We start from the raw sequence: 15,066 nt of genomic DNA, 5'->3' as shown, positions 1-15,066 counted from the left end.
GACTTTTCCTGACGGACCAGCTTATATCCCCTTCTGAAACTTTCCTATAAGATCAGGTCACAACACCATTAATCCTATGGTGCGTGAATGTGAAACACCTCCTCCACTCACTGTTTGAGCTTTTGCAAGATAGGATGAGTTTTCTTTGTTTACACTGAGTTTCAGTTCTCCCGTTAAACACACACGCTTCTGAATCTTCTATCCATTTTTATCATCCCGGCACCAAGGTGGTGCACCGAGAATGCCTATTTTCCCCTAACGGGAATTGGCATGGAACACCAAAGGGTCTCGAAAAGTCTGATTCTTCAAGGTTTATGAGGGTGGCTAAAGATAACAAGATGCCAAAGTTGTGGTACCTTAAAGAACAAAGGTTTATTGCCTGCTCACGTTACGTGCCCAACACGGGTAACAGTGTGTCAGGGGAACAGAGCGTGGAGAATCACAGCATCCTGGCTCTTCAACGCTTCAGCCCAGAAAGGACACGTATCTTTCTGCTTTCACCTCAGCGGCCAAAGGAAGTAACAGGGCCGGCCTTCACTCAGAGGAGGCCTGTGCCCGGAGGGAAGGAGGAATCAGGAAAGGTGGTGAACCCTAGAAATGCCTAACACTAGCATTAATACTAACAGCTATCCTTTATGTACGGGGTACTGTGCTAAGCACATGACATTAATCCTCCTAACAGGCCCAAGGTGAATGTTAATATCTCCCTATTTCGGGGAAACTGAGGCTCGGAGAGATTGTGTGATTTGTGCGAGGCTGCAGGTGCTATTGAAGCTGGGATCTGAACCTGTGTCAACTGACTGGCAGTCAGTGCTGGCCCTTCCGCATCACCCACACTACACCCTAGTACATAATGCCCTTTCCACAACTCTCTGCTTTTGCACCGATGAGGCCCTTGGCCTGACAAAAGTGGGAAAAGCGCATCCTTGCCAAACTCTTTGTTTGCCCCTTGTGATCCGTTTCAAACCACAAGCCCCCCTGTGAAACTTCTCCTGACTTCCTCCTGCAGAATTCGTTGCCCAGCCTCAGTTACCCTCCGCTCAAATCCCTAGCAGAGCACGCACTGCATGCATTTGTTTTTATCTGTTAACCTTCTTGTTTCTTCCACTAGACCGTGGCTCCTTGAACTAGGGAGCCAGGCCCCATTTCTCTGTGTAGTTACAGGACAGAGGCAAAATAGCTTAAATGCAGCCAGCATTGATTATGCATACGTGCCAGACACAGGTCTGAGTGCTTTACATGTGCTCCTTCCACTCTCACGCCATGTCTAGGAATGTTCAGTAACTTGCCCAAAGCCTCATGGGTAGTAAACAATGGTGCTGGAATTAGAACTCCCGCAGTCTAACCTCAGAGTCCAAGCGTGCTTAGCCGCTGTGCTGCTGCTTGAAACTTCTTTCAGTTCATACGTTACCCCTTTGCTTCTAAATACTTCCTGTATTTCCTAAAAACAAGAACACTCTCTTATACAATCACAGTACAATGATAAGAAATGGGAAAGTAGCATTGTCCTATTATGTAATCTGCAGACCCTATTCATAGCCCAGTTTCCCAATAATGTCCTTTGTAACAGAAGATGACAGTATTTTCCGGTTCAAGATCCAGTGCAGGACCACATGTTGCGCTTAACTGTCATGTCTTTTTAGTATGCTTTGATTGGAAACAGTGCCTCAGTATTTCTTTGTCCTTTGTGACGTCAATAATGGTGACAAGTACGAGCCTTTTATTTTGTAACGTGTCCATCAGTTTGAGCTTGTCTGATGTTTCCACATTATTAGATGAAGCTTAGTAATTTTGTAAATAGGAACACCACCGAGTGAATTGTGCCCTTCTCAGTGCATCATATGAGGAGGCACGATATCCATTTGTTCCTGTAATTATCTATTATTTTATGCTAATTTTTCTTTTCCCAGTGTCATTTTCTTCTGCATCTCCCGCATCAAATACACGGCTTGACTCATGGCGTATGTTTAAACAACATTAGTTGAATGAATAAATCCTCATTCCTCTAAAAGAAAACTATTTAGCCCAAACTGTGTGAATCATAACCCTGGTTTCCTCCCTTTCTCTTTCCCCACCCATGATAAACACCAAGTCTCACTGATCCTATCTCCCAACTATGCTAGGGATCCTACCATCTCCATTCTCACTGTCACTGCATTGGCTCATTATTCCAACAGCCTGGCCTCCCTGTCCCTAGTCTTGCTCCCTTTAATCCATCTTTGGAAGGTGAGTGAAAGAAAGCACGAGTCATGTACAACGGGCACAAGAATAGGTTTGATTGGGATAACTTACGAGCCTAAGTGTTAGCAAGATGAGCACGCGATCTCATGTTCTGTCATTATCCCACAGTGAAACCTGCCTTCCCATTGGGCCCAGAAACGAATTGGATTTGTCAATGGGGTTTCTGGAGTTGGTGACAGTGGCAAAGAAGACGTTGTAAAATGAAGAGGGTCCTAAATAATAATACAAAGTTCAGCATGAGAACTGGAGGCCTTAGATGGGAGGCGGTGGTTTAGAGCCCTGTGGCTCGCTCCTATAGTTAATGTTGGACAGCTTCACTTGCAGTGAGGTATTCAGCCAGAAACAGCAGGGGCTGGCGGCCACAGTGCACACTGCCTAGTCAGTAAATAACACAAAGTTATGCAGGTATCCAACACAAGCAGAGGTAGGGAATCAAGAATATCTTTAGGAGCGAAACCCCAGCTAACGCATTGGTAATCTCCTCAGGTGAGCCTTAGAAACACCTCTTGGTGGGAGGACAACCCATGTAAGGTGGTGATAAACTGTGCCCCCAAAGCCCCCAGGTAGATCCTGCTAAATGGCACCAGAAGCTGGGCATATATAGCCTGTGCCCAGTGGATCTTTGATTACTGAAGGGTTGCATGGCTATTCTTAGGAAGCAGGTAACCCTGGATCCAAACAGGAGGCAGGGGAGAGAAAGGGAGGCTTACTACACAGAAAAAGTAGTCCCGACAGTGGGTGAGAAGAACACAAATGCTGCTTTGAGTTGGGTCCAAGGTGAATCTCTGTACCCATTTAGCACGGACATCACAGGCCATGGACACATGTGTATAGAAAGCTGAGGCAAAGAGTGGCTGAGTCCCCTTGCCCGGTAGAAGTAATAGCAGAGGCCTTGCTTGATAGTGAGGGGCTGGTAAGATCCCTCATAGCCAAATCAAATTGGGGGTGACATATCTAGGGTTGTGATAGCTGGCGCTGTGATCACTGCCGCAGACAGGTGTAGTCTGTCCATATCTGGACTAGGAAAAGAGAAGTCCTTTGCCCCTCGATCTTCTACTTGCTTCCCAGGGTTGGGCCTGTCCACGCCCAACCAGTTGGGGTCCATGAACTCCCCTCAGGAAAGAACCAGGCCTTATTTTACATCCTGGAGTGAAAAGCTCCAGACAGACCCAGGGCTAACGATTCCCTTACCAAAGGCGATCTCTTGAAATCAAGGAAGATGGCTACAGTGCAAAGGGGACTTATTGCATGAGGATAAGAACCACAGGAGTGTCCTGAGCTTGAAGAGGTATGTGACAAACCCAGTGTCAAAGCTGTCTCCCCAGTGGGAGAGGATACCGGATCCCATTTCAAATTTGTGTTCATCGACATTTCCAGGATCTCTTCAGTAAAAACTTTCCAGCTACTCACTACGGTCAATGCAGGTCTAAAAAAAGGGGGGCGGTTATTATTATGTAGTGTGGTGCCACCACAAGTATGCCACTTCAATCTGTTGTGGCGAGCTTAATTGCCTGACAGCCCCAGTTGCTACCCTTCTGGAGCCACTGCTGTTTGTGCCAAGGTCATGTTTCCTGTAGACAATTTCCAGCCAATAATCGAGCACAGTGGAGGTACTAATGCAGATCCATTCCTACGAGTGGAAGAATCCCCGGAACAGGTGACTTTGGCTCAAGAACTTCCCATCAGCCTGGTTGAAGCTTGTTTGGAACTGTATTACAGTCTAAGATCCTTCCTACCCAACCCTCCTTCCTACCCTCCTTCCTTCCTCTTCTATCTTAAATGTCAGATCTGCATCATGGTCTGAAGTCTCTCTTGACCTTCTCTGGCATGTGGCAAAGGTAGTCTGTCACAGCCTTAAATCCATGAGGGCTATCTGACTGGAGGATGTGAAATGCAACCTTATACCTAGAGAGCATGTTCAAACGATGTAAGGGCAGGAGGCCTATGGGATGTATCTTCCAGCACGAGTCAGTCCTGTCTTCTGCAGTATGACCGAGTTCACCCTGAATTAAATGCTTACGAAGCTGCCAGGGTGTGCAGGCTCTGGGAGTGTCAGTAGCTTCTTTGTAAGGCAAATGAAAGCCCTTCATGGTGGTTTTGTTGCTGTGGTGGGTCTGGACATAGATCTGGTAGGTCATCACGGATTTGACTGATGTCTCACGGGCTCAGTTGACGTACTTCATGCAGATGCTTTGCTTTTCTCGGGATGTGGCCCTTCCTAGGAGACAAATACATATGTGACTTATTGAGCTTGTGGGTGATTTGTATTTTTCATCGGGTACGACTTTACCAGTCTCATCCTGGGTCGCCTAATGGCCTGACTAGAGTGAGGCCATGAGCCACAGCCTGTAAGTCTATGAAAAGGTATATTCCATTCATTGAAGAGAATTCATTGAAAGCAGTGCTTTCCAGGTCCACCCATTGTGCAGAGCAACTAATGCCATGGGTGGTCCACACTTACCGTCACTATAACCGATGGCTTAGTATTTTCCTGAACTTGTTCAGCCATCAGCGAAACACGTCTCCTTGGATGGTACCAAGTCTCAAAATGGAGGCCTCTATGAAGCCAGTAACTCGGGCAAAGCAGATAATGGGGGCATGTCAGTACCTATCGAGTGGGTGGCCACCTATTCTTGAGTTGGTTTAGCCCCCAATCAGATGTATCATTTCCATTTCACATTTTTTTCAGCTTGTTGTACTTTAGCGATCATTGAGCTACTGTCTTTCAGTTCCAAACTATCCTTCCGTCCTCTGCTCTGCTCTGCTCCGTGAGCCTGGGGCTGGGGCCGAGGCCGGGGCCCTGCACACCACATTTCTCTGTTGCCAGTACTGCCTATTAGGTTCGGCCGATAAGAGGCTCTAGAGGGAGACTGGAAGCCCACGGTTCCTGGGTCTTCCCTCTGGCAGGAACGGCTTGCTCCACTAGCAGCAGCTGAATTCCATTTCCAGATTTCCCTCCTCTCTCAGAACTGGTATCATCACGTCTCCTCAGAGACACCAGCGTCAACCAGTTGGCTGGCACTCCCTCCTCAGTGCTCTAGGTCCCAGCCCCATGGGGGTCTTCCGGTGAGTTACCAAGGTACCAGAACCAACCAACAGCACCCATTCCTAGAGGTCTGGGTTTCAATTCTGTGGGCCTTTCCTTTGAGCCTCATCTCCTTCCCCCAGGCCTACAGACCCCGCCTCTGTGTCACCTTAATGGTACTGTTTTGAATTTTCAGTCCTTTAATGTCTGCTTAACCATGCTCTATATTAAATTTTCTGTTAAAAGCACCGCTGTGATTTCTATATTCCCCACTGGACCTTCGCTGATGCCCCTAATCTGATGGAATTTGGTGTAGTGACAGCCCATCACAGGATGGGAATGTTGGAGCTTAGAATCACACTTTTTTTCTTCAGTGAGACAATTTGTCTCCACCAGACCCAATAACTGTCATTCAAAAGGCACGGACCATTCAGTAGTGGAGAGATGACCCATCTATATATATTGGCAGAGTCTTACTGCCAGGGGTATCAGATGTAAGGCCACAGATACTTAAAACTCTATGGAATCAGAATGAGTCGGGGGTGGGGTAGGGGCAGGTACTGTTTTAGTGCTGCCTGTATTGCTTCTGTGGCTTTACTGCATGGGGTCTCCAATGTAATTTGGCTCCCAGTCTGATGGCTTAGTACAGGTTCTGAAATAACATTCCTGGGTGCAGGATGTGCTGTTTCTAATACCCAAAGGGGCCAAACAGGTGATAAGGGCTCCTTTTGCGTTGCTAGTGTTTGCAAGGCCAACAGTTGTTCCTTATTAGGCTGTGGAATAGCTCTTTGGAAAGCCACTCAAGCCCCCAAGCTGCTCACTCAAGTGGCCTGGTCCCGGTCTCTGTCCTCACTTAAGGCCTTGCCACCTGTGAACAGCTGTGCTTAGAGAGCATGCATAGAGAGCTGTGAGGGCCACTGTAAAAAACTCATCAATATAATGGAACGGACCTGCCCAACTCATTACTGATATATTGCAATTTTTAAGTATTACTGGGGAAGTTCAAAATACCTGAGGCAGGACAGTAAAGGTAAACTTCATGCTCTGCCAGGTAAAAGCAAAATAACTTCCCTTCTTCCTAGAGAGATCTGGAGAAGAGTATTCGCAATGTCTGAGGCATCCCGTCCAAAAATAATGAGCCACATATGTAATTTAAAGTTTTCTAGTAGTCCTATTTTAATTTTTATTTATTTATTTTTGAAATGTTTATATATTTATTTTGAGAGAGAGCATGTGCACACAAGTGGGGGAGGGGCAGAGAGAGAGGGAGACGGAGAATCCCAAGCAGGCTTTGCACTGCCAGGGGAGAGTCTGATGTGGGGCTCCAATCCATGAACTGTGAGATCATGACCTGAACTGAAATCGCGAGTTGGACACCCAACCGAGCCACCCAGGCGCCCCTCTAGTAGTCCTATTTTTAAAAATATAAAGAAGGGTGCCTGGGTGGCTCAGTTGGTTAAGAATCGGACTCTTGATTTCGGCTCAGGTCATAATCTCACAGTTGGTGAGTTGGGAGCCCAGAGTCGGGCTCTGTGCTGCCAGTGCGGAGCCTGCTTGGGATTCTCTCTCCTCTCTCTGCCCCTACGCCATTTGCTCTCTCTCTCAAAATAAATAAATAAACTCAAAAAAATAAAAATAAAAAGAGACAGGTATAACTAATGTTAGGGAGATAGTTTAGTTAGCCCAATAGATCCAAAATATTAACAATTCAGTATTTAAATATAAAAAATTAGTAAGATGATTTTCAGACTAAGTCTTCAAAATCCATTGTATATTTTACACTGAACAGAACCTCTCAATTCAGACCAGCAATGTTTCAAGCACTCAACGAAGCTGCCACATGTGGCTAGTGGCCAGAGACCTGGACAGTGCAGCTCTAAGGCCACACACCGATTGCCAGCAATGGCCACACTCAGTTCAGCCACCCGTTGGCATATCAGATGCTTTGAGTGCCACGGTGGCCGCTATTAAGACCACAACGATCTGCAATCAGTGGCCACCGACACTGGATTTCCTCACTGGCTAGAGAGGGCTGGGAAGTGGAAGACAGTGTGGCCTCCCGCTCCCTCCTGGCAATGGAGAAGCCTTGTGTTTTCTTTCTCACCTAGTGATATGTGATACTCTTTCAACTGCACGATCCTGGCAGGCTTTGGGATACGAGAGGCCCTGCCTTCACGCGGAAAGATGGCAGTACTCACACCCACTCCGCGGGTCGGCGCACCAGCATACCCATACCTATTATGCAGGGCGACAAAGGGACCGGTGGCATCTGCAGGGATTGTGCTGAGTCTCTTGGCTGTAAGTGCAACCAATCTTAAATCCTGCCGGGGAAATTCATTTACCGTGCCCTTATCCGGTCCCAAAACAATTATCCTCGGCCTCCAGTGTCTGGTAGGTCCCCGTCTGCTGAATGCTCCCCATACCTCTGCTCCGCGCTACCTGGACCAGGACAGAAATTCAACAATCCCCTTGAAGAGGGCAGAGGATCGGGCCCGGGGCCAAGTTTGCTTTTGAATGAACTCAAATCTGAATTGAAGGGTCCTCGAGCAGTTGGACTAGGAAATCAGTTTCTGGGGTGGCACAGAGGCCTGTGGGAGATGGGGAGTCTTTGAAAGTCTCTTTCAGCAGCATGAAGATGGGACTCACCACTTAGCGTCGTCCTCTGGAGGCTTCTCCAAGGACACGCATGAGAGGCTTTGCAGATTTGCTAGCCAGCCAGTGGGGAAAACGAATGGCCTGCATCTCCAAAAGGAATCCCCCCACCCAGGACCTCCTTGCATCAGCTCTCTACTCCATAGGGTCCTCTTTAATGCCCGATCTCAGATCAGTTACTGTTTGCTGCACGCCTCCCCAGGTTCTCTCTGCAACCTCCTCAGAGTGATGTGGGTTACTTATCAGCTCACTAGCCTCTGCTTTTCTCATCTATGTCCTTATCTAGGGACCCCTTTGATCCAGACCCAGAGCCATCACAAGCGGCCTGAGGGAGCCTCCGAAAAGAGTGCTCTTCTCCTGCCTTTCCACTTCAGGGCCCCTTATCTCATCTCCCCCGCTTTGGATGGGGCCTACTTCAGACCCCAGAGGACTATCCCTGGCAGGAGTAAAATTAGGGAGGTCTTCCTGGGGTAAGACGCCACCAGCTTTTCCAGCACTCCCTGAATTAAAGTCATTTGGTCACCAGTTACCCCCGGTGCCCAGGGTTTTCATATAACCATGCTAGGATAGCAAAGCGCCTCAAAGCCCTGTGACCTCAGCAGGGGTCTCACTTTGCATTTAGCGCCTCAGGAATGTCTCCTCCTTGTGGCTGTGTGAAACTGATTTCTATGAGCATCCGATTCAAGCACAGGGCAGGCACGCTTGCTCTCTCCCCATCGGTCAGACCAGCCAATTCACTCGGCAAAAGGGAATCCTGCGGTAAACCCCAAATGCTGGCCACTCAGTGTCACTTACCGCATGGGTGCAGCTTCTTCACCATGTAAGCGGCACAGGCCTCAAGGGATGACTGTTGGCACAAGTCCATTTGCCTGTCAGTGTACCTCAGGCCCACAACCCACAAGCCCCTGGGTGGTACACTGCACAGTGACAGGTGTCACATCTAGGAGGTCAGATTGCATCTACTATTCTTTTTGTTAAAATAGTATAAGAGGGAGAGAGAGAAACGAGAATGCACAGGGGAGGGGCAGAGAGAGAACCCGAAGCAAGTTCTGCACTGTCAGCACGGAGCGGGACACGGGGCTGGAACCCACGATCCGCGAGATCACGACCTGAGTGGAAACCAGAGTCAGATGCCTCACCAACTATTCTAATGGCATATGGAGCCAAGGGCTCTTTCCCCCCGATTTCTTTCTTCTTCCGGCTCATGGGGCTGGCGGCCTTGGGGGTGCAGAGGGACCAAATGGTTTCAACCCGCCTTGCACGGAGGACTTTCCAGGGCCCGTGAGGCACACGGAACGGCCGTAAGTGAGCACGGCAATACCACGTTCACCAGTGCTTTCTGCTCAGCCAGGCTTCCCACTGCTAGCCCTGGGAAGGTTGTCTCTATCCGGGTATGGCTGAGATGATCCCTTTTGCAGTTTCCAAAAAGCCAGAGCTGGAATAAGTGGCGTTTGCCTCATGCCGGGCACCATCTGTGAAACAGCGGATGAAGGCACACGGCACAACACCACGCAGAAGGAAGAAGTTTTACGAAGGGAAAATTACCAGCCAAAAGAGGCACACGGATGCCCATTTTCTGTTGCAGTGACATGTAAAGGTCACGGCGTTGCTGGCTGCACCTTGGGGCTGTACTCCGGGGGAAGGTTATTTCTTCTCTGGGAGTCTACCTTTTCACAGGGCAAGCCTGATAATGGCTTTGTCCGCAGAGGATCAAATCGGGGCTTAAAACTGCCAGCTGTCAGGGGAGGTGTCTGGGAACACACACCGCTAGCGCCCGTGACCCTGTGGGAAGCTGGATTTGGGCTGTGGGGCAGAGGAGCCTCCTGGAAGTTATTTGGGCCCAGTCCCTCCCGCTAGCTGGTTACAAGGTAACTTGGCAGGGGCTTCCGGAGTCATGGGGCAATCCTGTCTGTCCCACACTTCAAGTGGAAATCTGAACATTTAAGACTCTTCCAAGGCTCCCTAAAGTCCAACCTCTAACGTGGCATCACAAGTGTCCCTGACAATACCTCGTCTCACCTCTCTCTCCCTCAAATTCTGTGTCCTAGCCACACAGAACTCTTGGAAGCTTTCCGAACACAGACTTTCTCATGCCTAGATTAATGCCCACAGCACCCTTATATCTGGCTAACTCCTCCTCCAATCTGTTTTAAGGAAGATTTCACTTCAAAATGCTCAACATCACTCATCATCAGGGAAATACAAATCAAAACCACAATGAGATACCACCTCACCCCTGTCAGAATGGCTAACGTGAACAACTCAGGCAACGACAGATGTGGCGAGGATGCGGAGAAAGAGGATCTCTTTTGCGTTGTTGGTGGGAATGCAAGCTGCTGCAGCCACTCTGGAAAACAGTATGGAGGTTCCTCAGAAAATAAAAATAGAACTACCCTATGACCCAGCAATTACACTACTAGGTATTTATCCAAGGGATACAGGTGTGCTGTTTCGAAGGGACACATGCACCCCCATGTTTATGCAGCACTATCAACAATAGCCAAAGTATGGAAAGAGCCCAAATGTCCATGGATGGATGAATGGAGAAAGAAGATGTAGTATATATACTGGAGGAGTTGTGGGAGGGGGGATGGGCTAAATGGGTCAGGGGCATTAAGGAATCTGCTCCTGAAATCATTGTTGCACTATATGCTAACTTGGATGTAAATTAAAAAAAATAAAAATAAAAAGATTTCACTTCACCTGAGAAGCTCTTTACTAAGGCTCCACACCACCCCAATTTGGGCAGGTCCCCCTATGTGCTCCCACCTCAGGCTGTGCATTTTAGCACTTAATGTACCATATGCTGAAACTGCCCATTCATTCAAGCTCTCCCACTTGACAGTGAGCTTCTTGAAGGTCCGAGAAATTATTCCTGTATCCCCAAGAAGCCTGTGAAATGCCTACTATATAGTAATTACTCAGGAACTATTTAATGAGAACCAGATGAAACCTGGTGGGTGGTTCATTACCACTGACTCTCTGTAGCTTTCTCCATATAAAACATGAATACTTATTAATGCATGTACAACTTTGCTGCTGGGATACCTTAGCAACCATTTATTTAACCCACGGAAAAACTGAACCATGAAGATGAAATGGCTTACTCAGTTATCACAGAGTTAGTCTATGCCCTGATTAAGTGTGGAATCTATCCAGCAATTCCCTTTTCCACAGAATAACTGCCTATGTCCATTTCTATCATGTACACATACTCTGTTCTTTGATTCAGTATCTTACAGGTTTTGATTTCCAGGGAAATCTGACAAAGATGCCCTGAGTATTTACCAAAGTGACTTTATACCTGAAGAAGTAACACTGGAATTTTTTTCCTCTCCACATAAGCCATCCAAGTTCCAAACTACACTGAATGATCATCACACGCCCCAATTCCCAGGATTCTGTGTAATCATATTCTGTTGACACCCAGTCTTCCTCCCAATTTTCAACCTATCCCTGAAATCCAGTGTATGGTATACACAAATTGGTGGGAAAACCTTCAAGCACTAAATTTTGAAGCTTACGCTTTAATCATTTAGCAGGTGCAACTTGCAAAGTTTTAATGCCTCTCCCATGAACAAAATTCCTTAGCATAAAAAAAAGGATTTCCCCATTTCTTCATGGCAAGTTCTCAGAAAGAAATGGCAGAGAAAATTTCTAAATAGCCCCAAATAAAATTTTTAAACAGTCCGAAACAAACATACAGTGGAAAAGATGTTCAAGATTTAAATACTGGTACCTGTTAAGCCTTCTGAGCAATTAAGACTAGCATCTGCTAATGGCGATTTCAAAATAACTGGTTACTGGAGGCATGAGGGACAAATGGACTCAACAGGGATCAAGTCAATATACTGACTCTAAAGGGCACTGTACTGCTACCCACCAGGAGCTCTAAGATCATGACCAGATGAGAGAAATGCCTGAGTGAGCCAAGTTGAGTCTCAAGGCTGATGCCATAAACAGGCTATTCATAAGGTAGCACTGAAAACCACGGTGAAACCAGAAAAATCCCAATGAAATCACTCATGGATTGTTTATGCCTACACCACATCTAATGTACTGTGTTCCACTCTTATGGCCCTGGAAGAGCCCAGAACTGGGCAGCACAGGTAGCAGAGAACCAGAGAGGCAGAAAACCAAGATTTTTCAGAGGGGAGCGGGGGGTGAGGGGGAGAGGCAGGACATCACTGTAGGCACTGTCCTGCATTATTAAATCATTTTTGGATTTGACTATCACCTCTCCATTTCTACCCTATTTTCTAGGCTGTGCCAGTTTTTTGAAGTGACCATAATAGCCAATTCAGGCACATTCTACCTACAAACCTGTCATTTATTATGGAGATACTGACATCCAAAATTTTGCTTTCTTTCTTAAACGACATAGACACATTTAGTATTTCCCAAATGGAAGGATATATTTATGCGTGCACAGACAGGAGTATGTGTTTAATATGGTTTGGTGGTACCCTATGTAATTAATGTGTTGAAATCTTTAACTGGGAATATGGAGAACCGTTTTCCAATAGCCATGCTTCTGCCTTTTAAGGGCACATAAAACATTATTTGCAAGGCATATATGCTTTGCATGATAAATAACTCCCCCCGCCCCGACAGTGCTAAGTTTTGTTATATTTAGAAATTTAAGACCAGGAGCAAACATCTGTCAGACTAATTTTTTGCTTTTTCATAAGTGCAACTTTTTAATAAAAATTTACATCTAGATAAACAATCTTCAGATTTTTGAAACTTTAATAAGATTTTAAAAACATCAGGACTTAGAACTGAAAAACATACACGTTTAGCACACAAATATTGTAATACGAATCAACTCCAACTCCATTTGAAAACATGTGAATCAAATTACAGTTATAGAAGTTAGTTAATTCACATTTAAGCAAGTTAGCGCCTTGCTGAATTCAGCCTTTGTAAAAAAAGAGACTTAGTGCATATTGTAATGGCACAATGTGCTTTTGTACCATTTTGATTTTTTTTCCACCTTATTGAACAAGATCAAGTTCTTGAATGTTGGTAGAGAACAGCTAACTTCCTATGACATGTGAAACTTCCAGTGGTAACAGTTACATTTTGTAACAACACTTTCTATAGATTTCTTTTCCTATCTTAAAATTTTAAAAGCAATCATTTGTAAGGATTGCATCAACATCAATTTAGCAGAGGAAGATCAAACTTTATTGAAACTGCTTGCATACAAAATATATTGCACTATAACCAAACAAATGTCAACATAAAATCCAATCTGTTGTCGCTAATATGTACAGAGAATATTGCCCAAGAGCAGTTACATTACAAGGTCATTCTACCTTGGTTAATTATCTACAGTATTTTAAACCAAACAGCTTACAGATGATGTGTGCAAGGTACCAATTTCTGTTTTCAAATACTATACATTCCCAGAATAAATAACTAAAAATCAACATTAATGTTTGGCAATACTTTTAAAAGACTTTTTAATATTCTTGAACTCATGTGCAGTTTGTTGCCATTTTATATGCTTATTTGTATGCAAGGAAAAGTAACTGTAAAATGAAAATTCAAAGAAACAAACTCACAAAAGACATCAGAGGCAGAACTTCGGTTTGCACGGCTCTGTACAGATTCAGTGGTACCCCTACTTGGGAGTTATTTTTTAAGAAAAATATAACATCTTAAGAGTGAAGGTCCTTCACGTATTTTTCCTCAGTAAATTTCATTCATAAAAATGACTCAAAAACAACCAAAACCCAACACATCAAAAAACAAAAGAAAAAAAAAAAACTAAAGAAAAGTATTTGTTAACCAATTCTAGTCGGCTTTCCAAATCCTCTTATACATTAGACCTAATATCTCAAAGTTTACAAACATTTAACCTGCTTCCAATGTTTCTTAGACAAAGTACCTGTACTTCACAGGATTATTATGCACACATGAAAATGACCTTCCTATCTCCCCCAAATAAGCTTGAAATTAAAATATGAAAAACTTCACAAAACTTGGGGAGGACAAAATAAAAAAGGCTAAGGTAAAATTGGTCATCAGGCCAAAGAGCAGGCATATCCTACTACCTTTCGACCAGGAAGATTTGTTCCTAGCTGAAAACATTTTAGCCTCTCAAATGAAAAGATAGTTATTTCTTCTCCTGTCTATACAGAAAAATTACACATCCCTCTCAATAACACTATTTGTCAAACTTCAGTGCAACAAAACAAAAACAGAAACAAGTTCTATTCTTTATACTGCCTAACCTGATGTTTCTGTAAGGAAAAAAATATGGAAAGCATGCATTCTTCTATAAAGTACTAATGTTTGACAGGGTTTGCTACATCTTTAACATTTAGTGTTTCCAACTTATCTTCCCTGAACTCTGCATCCAAATATAATATTCCTACCTGCCAAGATATAAAAAAGGCACAGATCATACAACTTTTTTTTTTTTTTTTTTTTTTTTTTTGCTAATGAAAATGACAAACGTCACATCACACACATCTCAGGGTCCACTAAAATACTGGAAAAGTGGACCAAACATAAACTGACACAGGACATGAAATGACATAGTATTTCATGGACTTCTATAGGAGATTGAAAACGGAAGTGATTACCAAAAAAGCTATTTATTCTGAAAAACTGAAATGTACTGGCGAGTTCTCACCCAATGCAGGAAAATGGTCCAAATTAACAAAAAAATATCACTGCTCAGTACTTTAAAAAATAAACCAAACTAAAATCCTGCCCTGAAGTGCTGAAGTATACTTAAAAGCAACGTTTCAAAATTTCAAGGTATCTTTTTGTGCAAATCTGGAAATTGTTGCTTATGGCCAATACCAAAAAAAAAAAAAAAATAAGATTCTTAACAGAATTTGTGTTCATTTCATGCCCTGTGCCATCTTGCCTACTATTTGTCTTTGGCCTAACAAAGTTTTCTAATATGGAATAAGAGTTATGGAAATGGTATAGGAAATGTAACTTCAGAATGATGCAGTTTAGGGTACTCCATTCACAAGCGGTTGCTGACCATCCACGTTGTCTGGCTTTTCCTTCTTCTGGTTACGGTCTTTACCCGTGCGCAGCCGATTACCTTCACTGGAGGTATTCTGTAATGTTTTAGTGTGGACACTCCTTTCATTATTGCAGTCAACTCTGATCTAAAACAA

General features: G+C 44.7%; 1 protein-coding gene across 13 annotated transcripts in view; it reads right to left on the bottom strand.

Annotated features, from left to right (window-relative positions):
* Window positions 1-382: 382 nt before the first annotated feature.
* The window catches only part of FMR1 (fragile X messenger ribonucleoprotein 1), a 50,808-nt gene continuing 36,124 nt past the window's right edge, over window positions 383-15,066 (bottom strand). For 7 of the 13 annotated variants that reach the window (XM_047843482.1, XM_047843484.1, XM_047843470.1 and 4 more), the window contains one exon: window positions 12,650-15,057. In XM_047843482.1, the coding sequence (XP_047699438.1) occupies window positions 14,910-15,057 (148 nt within the window). In that variant the 3' untranslated portion in view covers window positions 12,650-14,909. Of the gene's footprint in view, window positions 4,460-12,649; window positions 15,058-15,066 lie in introns of those variants that run through there. The other 6 variants (XM_047843483.1, XM_047843476.1, XM_047843473.1 and 3 more) reach the window with 2 other exon arrangements.

The sequence above is a fragment of the Prionailurus viverrinus genome, chromosome X (genome assembly GCF_022837055.1).
Source record: "Prionailurus viverrinus isolate Anna chromosome X, UM_Priviv_1.0, whole genome shotgun sequence".
NCBI lineage: Eukaryota > Metazoa > Chordata > Mammalia > Carnivora > Felidae > Prionailurus > Prionailurus viverrinus.
This window is presented reverse-complemented; position numbering and strand designations above follow the sequence as displayed.